This window comes from Myotis davidii, unplaced genomic scaffold (assembly GCF_000327345.1).
Source record: "Myotis davidii unplaced genomic scaffold, ASM32734v1 scaffold268, whole genome shotgun sequence".
Lineage (NCBI taxonomy): Eukaryota > Metazoa > Chordata > Mammalia > Chiroptera > Vespertilionidae > Myotis > Myotis davidii.
The window spans coordinates 2,329,700-2,343,380 of NW_006383015.1; the positions used below are offsets into that span (position 1 = coordinate 2,329,700).

Below are 13,681 nucleotides of genomic sequence, written 5' to 3' on the forward strand. Positions count from 1 at the left end.
GCTCCCACTTTTTTTACTTCTGTGGCTCTCTCAGGACTGAAACCACTCTAGACCTAATCGTGCAATCTAATGACTTAGAGGCTGGAATGTTAACAAAAACCTGTTCTTTTAATTGGTTAAAGGTGTTTTTTTTTTTTAATTCTTTATTGTTGAAAGTATTACATGTGTCTCCCTTTACCCCCCATTGCCCTCTACCAGCCTACCCCTGACCCCCAGGCCCAGCCTTCATTGCCCGCCTCCCTGTGTCCATTGGTTATGCTTATATGCATACAAGTTCTTCCGTTGATTTCTTACCCACAACTCCCCTCTCACCCGCAGGCCCTCCCTCTGAGATTTGATAGTCTGTTAGATTCTGTCTCTAGATCAGTTTATGTTGTTCATTATTTCTCTGACTGGGTTATTTTGCTTAGCATAATGCTCTTGAGGTCCATCCATGATGTTGTAAATGGTAAGTTCTTTCTTTTTTACAACAGCATAGTATTCCATTATGTTGATGTACCAGTTTTTAATACACTCATCTCCTGATGGGCACTTATGTTGTTTCCAAATCTTAGCTATGGTGAATTGTGCTATGAACACAGGAGTGCATATCTTCTTTTTGATTGGTGTTACTGAAATCTTGGGATATAATCCTAGAAGTGGGATTACTGGGTTAAATGGGAGTTCCATTTTTAATTTTCTGAGGAAACTCCATACTGTTTTACATAGTGATTGCACCAATCTGCATTCCCACCAACAGTGTACAAGAGTTCCCTTTTCTCCACATCCTTGCCAGCACTTGTCCTTAGTTGATTTGTTGATGATAGCCATTCTGACTCATGTAAGGTAGTACCTCATTGTCATTTTTATTTGCATTTCTTGGATAATTAGTGCCTTTGAGCATTTTTTCATATACCTCTTGGCCTACTGTATGTCCACATTAGAGAAGTATCTATTTTAGGTACTTTGCTCATTTTTTGATTAGGTTATCTTCCTTTAGTTAAGTTGTATGAAGTTCCCTGTAAATTTCGGAGATTCAACCCTTATCAGTCATCACATTGGCAAACATGTTCTCCCATGCACTGGCTCTTGTTATTTAGTTGATGGGGTTTTTTTGCTGTGCTGAAATTTTTTATTTTGATGTATTCCCTTTTGTTTATTTTCTCTTTAGTTTCCATTGTCCTAGGAGATGTGTCGGTGAACATATTGTTATGAGCTATATCTGATATTTTGCTGCCTATGGATTCTTCTAAGATTTTTATGGTTTCCTGTCTTATGTTTAAGTCCTTTATCCATTTTGAGTTTATTTGTGTTTATGGTGTAAGTTGATGGCTTATTTTCAGTTATTTACATGTATCTGTCCAATTTTCCCAACACCATTTATTGAAAAGACTGAGTTGACTCCATTGTATGTGCTCACATCCTTTCTCAAATATTGAGCATAATGGTTTGGCTTGATTTCTGGGTTCTCTGTTTTGTTCCATTGGTCTATGTCTGTTCTTGTGCCAGTACCAGGCAGTTTTGAGAACAGTGGCTTTGTAATGTAGCTTGATATCTGATATTGTGATCCCTTCAACTTTGTTCTTCTTTCTTAGGAATGCTGTGGCTATTTGGGGGTCTTTTTTTATTCCAGATGAATTTTTGGAGTTTGTTTTAGGTCTGTGAAATATGCCGTTGGTATTTTAATAGGGATTGTGATGAATCTATAGATTGCTTTGTGTAGCGTGGACATTTTAATGATGTTGATTCTACAAATCCATGAACACGGTATATCCTTCCATTTCTTTATTTCTTCCTCTATCCCTTTTATCAATGTCCTGTATTTTCCGAATATAGGTCTTCTACCTCCTTGAAAATGTCCCGTGTGCACTTAAGAAGAATGTATATTCCAATGCTTTGAAATGTTCTGAATATGTCAATTCCATCTGGTTTAGTGAGTCATTTAGGATTGCTGTTTGATTTTTTCTTCTTCTAGATTTATCCAGTGATGTCAACGATTAAAGTACCCTACTATGATTATATTATTGTCATTCTCTCCCTTGATATCTTCCAGGAGTTGTTTTTTGTATTCTGGTACATATATGTATTGGGTACATATATGTTTACCAGAGTTATATCCTCTTGTTTTATCAATCCCTTTAGTATTATGAAGTGGCCTTCCTTACCTCTTGTTAGAGACTTCACTTTGAGGTCTATTTTGTCAGTTATAAGTATTGCTATACCAGATTTTTTTTTCATTTCCATTTGCCTGAAAATTTTTTTCCGCATTGTTCAACTTTCAGTCTGTGTGAATCCTTTGTTGTGAGGTGGGTCTCTTATAGACAGCATACATACGGGTCATGTTTTCATATCCATTTAGCCACCCTGTCTTTTGATTGGAGCATTTAATCCATTTACGTTTTAGGTTATTATTGATAGGTATTAGTTTTGTTGCCATTTTTATTCTTTGTGCCTGTGTCCCTTCTTCCCTTTCTATTTCTTCTTCTTAAAACAGTCCCTTTAGCATTTCTTGCATTACTGGCTTGGTGGCAATAAACTCCCTGAGCCTATTTTTGTCTGCGAAGCTCCTGATTTCACCTTCAATTATGAATGATAGCCTTGCTGGATAGAGTATTCTTGGATTCAGTCCATTGCTTTGCATCACTTTGTATACTTCATTCCATTCCCTTCTGGCCAGGTATGTTTCTGTTGAGAAATCATTTGATAGTCTAATGGGAGATCCCTTGTAGGTAACTTTCTGACTCTCTCTTGCAGCTCTTAAGATTCTTTCTTTGTCATTAATGTTTGCCATTGTGATTATGATATGACTTGGTGTGGGTCTTTTTGGTTTCATGTTGTTTGGAACTCTCTGTGCTTGTGTGACTTTTTTCTTCCCCAAGTGAGGGAAGTTTTCTGTCATTATTTCTTCAAATAGGTTTTCTATTCCTTGGTCTTCTTCTTGTGCTTCTGGTACCCCGATTATGCGTATGTTGTTTCGTTTCATGTTGTCCCAAAGCTCCCTTAAATTCTCCTCCTGCTTTTTAATGCTTTTTTTCCAATTGCTGTTCAGCTTGGGTGTTTTTTTCTACCCTGTCTTCTAATTTGCTGATTCGGTCCTTTGCTTTTACTGGTCTACTGTTGGAACCTTTCAATGTGTTCTTTATTGCAATGATATCATTCTTTATTTCCTCGTCATTCTTACATAGGACAGTGAGTTTCTCATCCAGATGGTTGAGCATCTTTAAAAACATTACTCTGAATTCTTTCTCTGTCATATTGCTTGCCTCCATTTCGTTTACAAAAACCTGCTTTAAGAGAGGGAGGGAAACATAAAGGAGGATAAAACCACCATTATCATCCTTAAGTTCCCAAGTTTCTATTAAAAATGGAGATGAAATAAGTAGAGAAGAATTTAGATAAATGAGTAACTAAAATCATACCCTCCATCTTTGTAAATAAAAACACACACATCCAAGCTAACACAACCAGAGGCACAAAACCTATCAAGTACTGCTAAATTAATTAGACCAATAAAACTACAAGAAAAACTTTACAAAGTCAGAGTTTTAGTTGGGCACAAATGTCAACATGGATACCAAGGAATCTAGGTCAATACCCTTTCTGTATTTCTAAAGATACATTAGCCAAATAGGTTAATAAAGTAATAAAAGGGTCCCACTTTATTGTAAGCTGCTTAAAGTTACACTGCTGCAAAATACTGTTTCCATGTGGAAATTCCAATTCCTCACAGCCTTGGCCAAGAAAAAAATTGAAAGAGCTGAAAGATATTTGTATGCAAAATGCCTACAAGTTACTTTATTTCAAAGCACCATTAATTTTCAAAGTTAAAAATGAAAGAATAGCACTAGCTGGTTTGGTATAGTGGATAGAGCATTGGCCTGCAGACTGAAGAGTCTAGGGTTAGATTCTGGTCAAGGGCACATGCCTGGGTTCCAGGCTCGATTCCCTGTAGGAAGCAAGCATGAGGCTGCTGATGGATGATTCTCTCTCATCCTTTATGTTTCTATTTCTCCCCCTCTCCATTCCTCTCTGAAATCAATAAATATATATTTTTTAAAAAGAATACTCAATAAATCAACAAAGATCATGTCTTAATCACCATATAGTTACTCACAGAACTTCCCCAATAGAGTTTAAAGCTAATTTTCAGCAATTCTCCTTAGTCTCAAGAATCAGATCTGGGAATAGATTATAGCCCCATATTTCTATTACAGTGAGTGGGAGACTAATCCTCTTCTAAGAACAGACAGAAAAGCCAAGCACAGAACTAGTAAAATAGCAAGCAAAGACAGGCAAAATCTCAGAGACAGAGGGAGAAAGGAGTGTGACCATCTATGCTATTTCCCTCAAGGCACTTTCCAAGATGCAGGCAACAAACTCAGAGGTGAATAAGCCAAGCAAGCTTTGGAGTCTCACAGGACTAAAAGGCAACAATGGAGTTCAGTGTATATCAGAGAAGGGTGGTACTAGTAGACACAGAACAGTGGTAAACTGCTGGGGTCCAGCCTCAGCAGGTCCAGGGGTCCCCAAAGGTGTGGACGGAGTTGGCGAAGACTATCCACCCTCTTCCTACGGTGGAGTCCTATCCGTCCCGAGTGCGGGGGGGCTTACCTAAGGGTCCCTGTTCGGGCGCCAGATGCCAGGGTCCAACCCCAGCAGGTCCAGGGGTCCCCAAAGGTGTGGACGGAGTCAGCGAAGAAGGAATGACATGGAGACAGCATTCAGTTGATCAGCAGCCTTGCCAGGATCTCTAGCCACAATCTCCAGCCAAGTTCTGTGTCCATGTTCTCTTGCTAGGTTCTCCAGCCACGTTCTCCAGGTTCTCCAGCCAGGTTCTGTAGCCATGTTCTCTCGCTCGGTTCTCCAGCCAGGTTCGGTAGCCAGGTTCTGTAGCCAGGTTCTGTCCAGGATCTTTTGCCATGTTCTCTCCAGCGAAGTTCTTCTGTCTCTAGGTTCTGTGTTCTAGGTTCTGTCTTCTAAGTTCTGCATGATTGTTCGTAGTTAAAGTGATTAATTACCCGCCTGGCAGTTAAGAGGTTTTATTCCCTCCCTAACTTCAGGGGAAAATCCCTACCTGGGGAAACAACCTTTCTCGGAGAGGTGACCTTGGTTAAAACACAGCGCCAAGAAGGTGAGCAAACATCTTAAGAACAGTATGCCATATATGCCAGGTCCCTTGAAAGGATGGACCGGCTCCCGGCAGTAAACCATCAACAGACCAGTCCTTACAAAAACTAAAGCCCAAATTCAAATTAGTTCCATTCCTGCCAGAATAAAGATGATCTACTTCCATTTGATTGCCTTCCAGAATCATGTCTACCCTCTGAAGAAAAAATAAAGCCATCCAAAACCTCAAAATATCTCTATAGTCTGATTATAAGCAATAACCAGCAGTCAATCAAAAATGCCAGGCACAGAGGCAGACAAGACCAGAAAATAAGAGTGACACATCTGAAGTACTGAAAAAAAAGTATAGCCAACATTAGATCCAGCAAAAAAAATCCTTCAAAACTGGAGGCCCAATTAAGAGATTTAAAGCTCATCTATTCACTCACTGTGTAACCTTGGGCAAACTTCTTAACTGTCTTGTGTCACAGTTTTTGACCTTTATAATAGAGATGATAGTAGCTCCCTCCCCACCTCCATGGAGTGCTATTATACTCAATGATAGAATACGTAGTTACAAAATAAAACAAAACACACCATTATCACCCCAGGAATATGTCCTCCTAAAAGATGACTAAGAGTGTAAGAACAAAAACTTGTCTACACAAAAACACTGATCACAGCACTAAAAATGAAAACCACCTAAATATCCACATAGTACGTCTATAAATGAATTGCTCTGTGGCCTTTCAAATGGAGATGTGGAGATGTTTACTGACACAGAAACACATTTGTAGCTTAGTGCATTTAAAAAGGCAAGTTACAGAACAGAATTATAGAAGACATGACCCCATTTATGTATAAATGAAATCAAATCTCTATGTACATATTCATGGAAGCTTCTAATATGGTCTTTTATTCATTTTTTAAGCTCTCAAGTTTATCTGATGACTCAAAGATACACAAGCATTTGCATATCAACCAATTTTAAATATGGGCCTTAATAAATGCATAAGCTTATAAATATTAAAACACGACCTACAGAATTACTAACATTCAGCTCAGATATTTTCATACTTACATCTTTATTCTTGGTAACAACATTGCTAAATAATGACCTGTCGATGACCCCATTATTTCTCTTCTGGCTTAAACAAAGACCAAAGAGAGTCCGAACTTCATTTTCATCTGGATTGTAAGATTGGTCCATCTGAATACAAATATGAAGAGTTAAAAGTAATATACCTACATCCCTCAAAAATCTTCATTTCATTTATATCCAAAAGATTTCTTTGTAAGCAAGGTTATGTGTGTTTTTTTCCTATTTTAACATACATAGCATCATTTCAGTATAGGTATGAAAGAAAGGCCAGGCACTAGTCATTTGTGCCAAAAATTTTATAGGTTTTACAACTCTGTAGAGTATTGGGGGTTTGCATTTTTATATAACAGAACCAATAATTCCAGTGAGTGCATTTTTGATTGCATTAGCTAAAAGCACTATTTATACAACCCTTTGGAAAGATTAGCAGATAAAACAAAATTTGCTAACAGGCAGTGGCACAAAAAATTCTAATTTTCTGAAAATCTATTATAAAATAGCCAACACTTGAATTGTAAGTTAAAAAGAAGTTAAAAGGGGAAAAACAGGACGGATAGTCGGCTGTCTTTGCTAATTGAAAGGGGCTATGTCATTTATTGATCTTTCCTAAATCTTGAGCAAAAGATAATAAAATGTGGGAATAATCTGTGTAAGACCAGTCTGTCCATAGATATTTTTCTAAACTTGACAGTATTTCTTCACTTATCCTTTGGATAATCTTTTACTTAAAAAGCACTAATATGTAGCCCTAAGTTGGTTTGGCTCAGTGGATAGAGCGTTGGCCTGGGGACCGAAGAGTCGCAGGTTTGATTCCAGTCAAGGACAGGTACCTCTGTTGCAGGCTCTGCCCCAGCCCGGGCCCTGGTTGGGGTGCCTGTAGGAGGCAGCCAATCCATGTGTTTATCTCATATTGACAAGTCTCTCTGTCTTTCCCTCTCTCTAAAAATCAATGAAAGAATATCCTTGGGTGAGGATATATATATAAAAAAAAGCACTAATATGTATACTTACAAGCAAATCCTCTTGTTAATTATGCTTAATTTGCATTTTCCTGGATTCTAACATGATCCTTTTTTCTTTGTACTATACAATTTCTAATATTGGGATGTGCCCTCTTATTAGCGGATATCAAAAGAAACCTGTCATTAGTCAGGTAGAGGAAACACATTGTTCCATGGCTGTCATTATGTGTCCATATGCAAACAGGCAAATTCTCAAAGTACTGCGGAAGCTCCAGAAGCCTTTTCACCCCTTTGAATATGAAACTATCAGATGCTGTAGAGGTCATGCGGATGAGCTCAGGGCTTGGAGAACATTCTCCGTGTTACTACACATAACTGCTAATAGCCAGTGTACTTAATACTCTTAATTAACAATGCAGGACATGATTTAGAAATTGGAGAACACAATGGCAGCTAACTGAATGGTTGAATTGGTTATCAAGGAGCTTGGACAAAAAAGTATGTATATTTAAAGTGGTATCTTTCCTTAAAAAGCTGATGTGGAATCTATGGTGAATGACACAATTATTGGCATTTTACAATGAAGGATAAGTACTTAACAACTTCCACATATGGAGTTGAGATTCTACAGACTTTCTGACATCAATACTTCCTGAAAAACAGCATCATGAATTTTTTTTTTGTGTGTGTGTGGGGGGGTCTTTTTTTAAAATATATTTTATTGAGTTTTTACAGAGAGGAAAGGAGAGAGACAGAGAGTTAGAAACATCGATGAGAGAGAAACATCGACCAGCTGCCTCCTGCACATCTCCCACTGGGGATGTGACCGCAACCGAGGTACATGCCCCCGACCGGAATCGAACCTGGGACCTCTCAGTCCGCAGGCTGACGCTCTATCCACTGAGCCAAACCGGTTTCGGCAGCATCATGAATTTTTACTTTGAATTCAATTAACTCTTTGCCTTACCATTGTAAAATAAAACTATGGGCTAGTTTCCCTAATACTTAAGAGCTCACAAAAATCAATTATGAAAAGAAATCTCAACAACCTATTAGAAAAATAAGCAGAGTATGGCAGACAGTTCATGAGAAGAAAATAAAAACACTCTTAAATGTGAAAAGATGTTTACCCCATGCAGAATGAGAAATTAAAACTGCAGTGAGATGCTGTTTTCATCTATCTTACTGCTGAGAAGAAAAAGTTTAAGAACACAGTGGTGGCAATGCATTGAGAAATAGGGAACCTTACACATCCTCATTAAGACAAAATTCTCCTCCTACAATATCTAGGAAGAGAAGCATCAAACTTACAGCACTTATGTAATATCTCTCTTAAGATTCTTTCCCTGGGTTGTTATTCATTGCAGGGATTGTGTAGCAGCTAAAGAATGCTAACTGTGTAGATATGACACACAGACCTAGGACAAAATTCCAAGGTGGCGAAGCATTGTGTTTTGCTAAACATGTAATTCAGGAAAAATCAGCAAGAAATTTTAAATGTTAGATGCTCCTAAAAAAAGGTAACCATGGCAGAGGGAAGGTTGGGAGACTTTTCTTCAAAAGGCCTGTAATAACTTTTGAATAGAAAACCATGTAAATACACTATTTGAACCGCTTAGAAATTTATTATTAAGAGTAAGGAAGGTACCCTCATCTTAAACCCAGTAATAGTTAAAAAAAGGGGGGAGGGGAGAGGATTCAGGAGTGTCAGCATAAAGGACAATTAAATGTGGGGGGAAAGAGACACAAAATGAAAGAGCAAATTATTGTTTTAGACATGAAATTCACTAACCTGAAGAACACAGTAGTTCCCATTTTTCTTTTTAGAAAGTATTGTCAAAGCTTCTTCCTCATATCCTGGGGCAATAATACCATCAGATACCTATAAATAAATATTTTCTGTTTTAAAAAATTATAAAACACCTAATCAAATAATGCTGCTGCATATTCTCGTTTCTACCTCCAACAGATAATGCAAATCCAGCAGGCCCTCAAATAATGTCATTCTGTGGATGAGATGCCAGAGGAACTTAATTGCATTTAAATCATTAATTGGTTTCATCTTTTTGCTTAAAGTCACAGAACCTATCTACAACCTTTTTTTTTTTTTTTTTATTTTTTTTTAATATATTTTATTGATTTTTTACAGAGAGGAAGGGAGAGAGAGATAGAGAGTTAGAAACATCGATGATGAGAGAGAAACATCCATCAGCTGCCTCCTGCACAACTCCCACCGGGGATGTGCCCGCAACCCAGGCACATGCCCTTGACCGGAATCGAACCCAGGACCTTTCAGTCCGCAGGCCGGTGCTTTATCCCCTGAGCCAAACCGGTTTCGGCCTATCTACAACCTTAAGTGAGGACATACTTACTGTACTAGATTGGGAAAGATAAGCCTATGTTAGAACATAATGTTCTATAGCTGAACTCATCTCATCTGCTGTCCTTTCAAAGTTTTTGGTTGTTATTTCCATTTTAACTAATATGTGAATGATTGGCTCTAATACCCTTAGGAAGAAAAAACGATTTCTTACTATTCTGCTGATGGGGTGGTGTTTTGCATTAGAAGAGCATGTTCTGGTTGGAGATGACAGTGGTCATGGAAAGAATCCCATGAATATTGTCAAGCCACATGTCTCTTTAGCCTTCACTTCTGCCTTTTTCCCCCGCACTCCCACTTTAAGCTATTTGAGCTATCTTTTTTTTTGTCTGTGTCCTCATTCCCAGTGCCACCCTCACTTTTCTGGAATATTTGTTTGGTACTCAGATTAGCTTCTCAGAGTAGTTTATAATCTTTCCCATTATACAATCTCTTTTGTTACAGACTCATGGAGCTTTACAGTAAAGTTCATTATTGCATCACCACCCAAGATGGCATCCTCTGCTCTTCAGAAAAAATAACTTTGGAATTAAGATAACAACTATTAGAAAATTTTAAAAAACTGAATAAGTTAATTAAAACTTAACAGCCAAATATGTATTTGAAACATTAATTCACTAAATTTAGAAATTATAATTCAGTCAAGATTTGTGTTCTACATAAAATATGAACATTCTAAATGATAAATTAATTTATAGTTATAAATATAACTATTAAAAGTTAATGTTGCAGTAAACCCTGAACAAATAAAAGCTTGACTCAGTCATGCATGGATCAGGATACACGAATGCTCACTAACCTCTCTGGAGATAATTTTGGCAGTAGGGACATCACATATATCCGATAAGGCAACAAAGTCACCAAATGAAGACATCCTATCGGCCCCTGAAAATAAAAATTATGATAGTGTTTTTTAAAGCTTTGTGGCCACATGGTTTCTCATGTGACCACTGAACTATGTAGTTCTAACCAGCCATTGACACAACATCGACAAAGGGACGTGGCCCTGTTCCAATCAAACCATTTACAAAAAACAGGTGGCGGGCTAGATCCTGTCCGTGAGCCATAGTTGGCTAACCCCTGTTATAGAAGGTAAACGATAACATCAGGTTTCTTGGTAATCTCCCATAAATATTATAACAACATTCACAGGTTATTAAACTCACAAATTAAATATGTATGAAACATAATTCTAACCAAATTCAGTATAGCTGAAATAACCATGCGATTTTAGTCATATATTAAGCAATTCAAATGCATTCAACAGCCTAATCTGAAATTACATGCATCAGATTCCAATTATGTTTCCATTTATTACATTAAAATGCTAACACACTTTTATAAACAAATTTATTCCGAGGCACTCATACAATCACTCAGAAGTATAAATAAAAAACAAAGATAATTTAAAATCTTATAATAAAAAGAGTTGTTACTATTTTATTCTATTTCGGATAAAAATATTGCTTTTTCTGTTAAAAAACACAAAACAAACCAAAACACCACAAAACCCCCGTTATTCTTCTGACCTCTTGCTCGTGCATAGGCGGTGGCTATGGGTGTGAGGGTTTTATACATGTCATAGACCATGCACACTTTGGCCTCATCTTCACTAAGGGGAACTCCGACAGCAGCACCTGAGAGAGAAAACCGTAAAATAAGCCAAAAACTTCGTTATTACTTGCCAACTTGTAAATGAAGACAACATTTTTTCTTAACATTGTCTACACAGCGTACTTTCTAGCACCTGTGCCAAATTACACAAAAATCTGTTTGGCCAGATAATTAAAAATAAAGAATAGAGTCCTAGGGGAGGTGAGGAGAGAATCTCCCCTCTCTAGCCTCTGACAACAGAGCCACGTGTCTGAAGTTGGCCAGCACCAGGCATGTGTATGAAGCTGGTTTACTTCATTGCTGACTCTCTCCATCCTGCTTCATACCATATGACGTTCGCTTCTTTCCGGCTCACGTCACTCTAACATTGAATCACCATCGGAGGATGAATTTATGTGTCGGGCTGTCAACAGATCTGGTGATGGTGACTTAAGTGTAAAAAAGCAGAAAAGTATCTCACACAATGGCTATAACGTTACAGATAAAGTGTCCTAAGAATAACTTCTTTAGGCCACTCAGTTCCATCTTCCAACATGTGGGAAACTATTCAGTCACACTGCATTAAGTCATTTTACTTTTTTCTTTTTTAAAACTTCATGTTCCCACTACCAAAACAACTAGTTCCTAATCTTCCCATCTCACAATGATGTATGTTTGTATATATTTTTGTATGCTATTTTATTATCAGATTTTATGATGTTACTATATTGAAAGTGTTAACGGGCTTGAGAAAAAGAAAAGGCTTCAGACTTCACAGAATGTCTACATTCCCACAGGAACTCACCAGTTCTTATTACAACGAGAAAGAAGCGCATGTGGAACAGTTCCCGCATGCAGAGCTTTACCTGCTGGGCTGACATGCTTGAAAGAGGCAGCAGCTGGAACGCCTAAGGCTTCTTTGAGTTCCTTCACCAGCTGCCAGGCATTCAAAGCATCACACAAGTTTATAAATCCAGGGGCTCCATTTAGAACTACATAAAAAATGTACCAACATTACCACCTGGGTCAATAGGTCAGACATGTGTACATTTCTTAAAGCATGTGTCAAAACTGCACAGATACGTTTTAAGGGAAGAGGCAAACAGATCTACACAAACATATGTAAGAACTTGATGAGAAAAGTTAAAACACACATGCACATGTGCACACATATGACCAAATCCAGCCAATGTAGAAATAAACCAAGAGCGACCCAGAGCCCAGCTGGCGTGGCTCAGTGGGTGAGTGTCAACCTGTGAATCAGGTCATGGTTCAATTCCCTGTCAACATGCCTAGGTTGTAGGCACCTAGGTTATAGGCTCGACCCCCAGGGTGGGGCATGCAGGAGGCAGCCGGCCAAGATTCTCTCTCATTATTGATATGTCTCTCTTTCTCTCTCTCCTCCTCCTCCTCCTCCTCCCACCTTCCTCTCTGAGATCAATAAAAATAAACTTTTTTAAAACAACAATCCAGGAAGGGAGATAGAATGACAACACTAGTGATAACTAGGGATCCATTTCAGTATAGAACTAAGATTAACCAAGTATGGCAATTACAGAGACAGTATAAAATTTAAGTTACAAGCTTTGTTGATTTAAGACATAATATCACAAACCAAAGTGCCAAGAGCTATGAAAGGAGGGAAAAATGTACATTTTTCTTCATTTACACCCAACTCAGTAGGTTCTGCCTAAACTGGAAACACAGTTAGAAAGAAGACTGCCATTCAGAGCTCTGCATTTTCTTAACAAAGGCAGGATTTCTTAGAAGTTAATACCTCTTATGAATAAACATTTCTAAGTTCAGCACACTTTAAAAAATTCTGGGCCATTAATTAAAATCGATTTTATTGATAATTACATTTCTTTGTGTTATCTTAGGTACTAAATACTTTTAATGTAAAACTTTGCCAGATATTTACTGAGGCCTGGCCGGCATGGCTCAGTGGTTAAGCATCGACCTATGAACCAGGAGGTCACGGTTCAATTGCCAGTCGGGCACATACTCATTATGGATTTGATTCCCAGTATGGGGCATGCAGAAGGCAGCTGATCAATGATTCTCTCTCATCACTGGTGCTTCTAGCCCTCTCTCTGTGAAATAAATAAATAAATAAATAAATACACACACACACACACACACACACACACACACACCCCCCACACACATACTATTTACTGAGTACCTACTGATATACTAGGCATTGTCCTAGGTACTTGAGATATTAGCTATGAATAAAATAGCCGCCCCCCCCCATCTCTCCCCAAATTCACTGTCTTCATGGAGCCTATAGGAGAGGTATAGGAGAAACAAAATAGGCAATAAATAATAAGAGAAAATATTAGGTATTTATTTTTTACTTCTTTTTAAACTTTTTAAAAAACATTTTTATTGATTTCAGAGAGGAAGGGAGGGAGAGATGTAAAAATCAATCATGAGAGAGAATCATTGATCGGCTGCCTCCTGCATGCCCCCCACTGCGGATATCAAGACTGTAACCCCAGCATGTGCCCTGACCAGGAATTGAACTGTGACTTCGGGTTCATTAAGTCGATGCTC

At 38.0% G+C, this 13,681-nt stretch overlaps 1 protein-coding gene across 1 annotated transcript in view; it reads right to left on the reverse strand.

Annotated features, from left to right (window-relative positions):
• Nucleotides 1-13,681, reverse strand: part of ATIC (5-aminoimidazole-4-carboxamide ribonucleotide formyltransferase/IMP cyclohydrolase) — a 28,697-nt gene that overhangs the window by 5,851 nt on the left and 9,165 nt on the right. Inside the window, exons 6-11 of the mRNA XM_006778959.2 lie at nt 13,396-13,409; nt 11,989-12,114; nt 11,059-11,166; nt 10,329-10,414; nt 8,942-9,031; nt 6,167-6,295 (exon numbers count right to left, since the gene is read on the reverse strand). Coding sequence (XP_006779022.1) covers nt 6,167-6,295; nt 8,942-9,031; nt 10,329-10,414; nt 11,059-11,166; nt 11,989-12,114; nt 13,396-13,409 — 553 coding nt within the window. The remainder of the gene's footprint in view (nt 1-6,166; nt 6,296-8,941; nt 9,032-10,328; nt 10,415-11,058; nt 11,167-11,988; nt 12,115-13,395; nt 13,410-13,681) is intronic.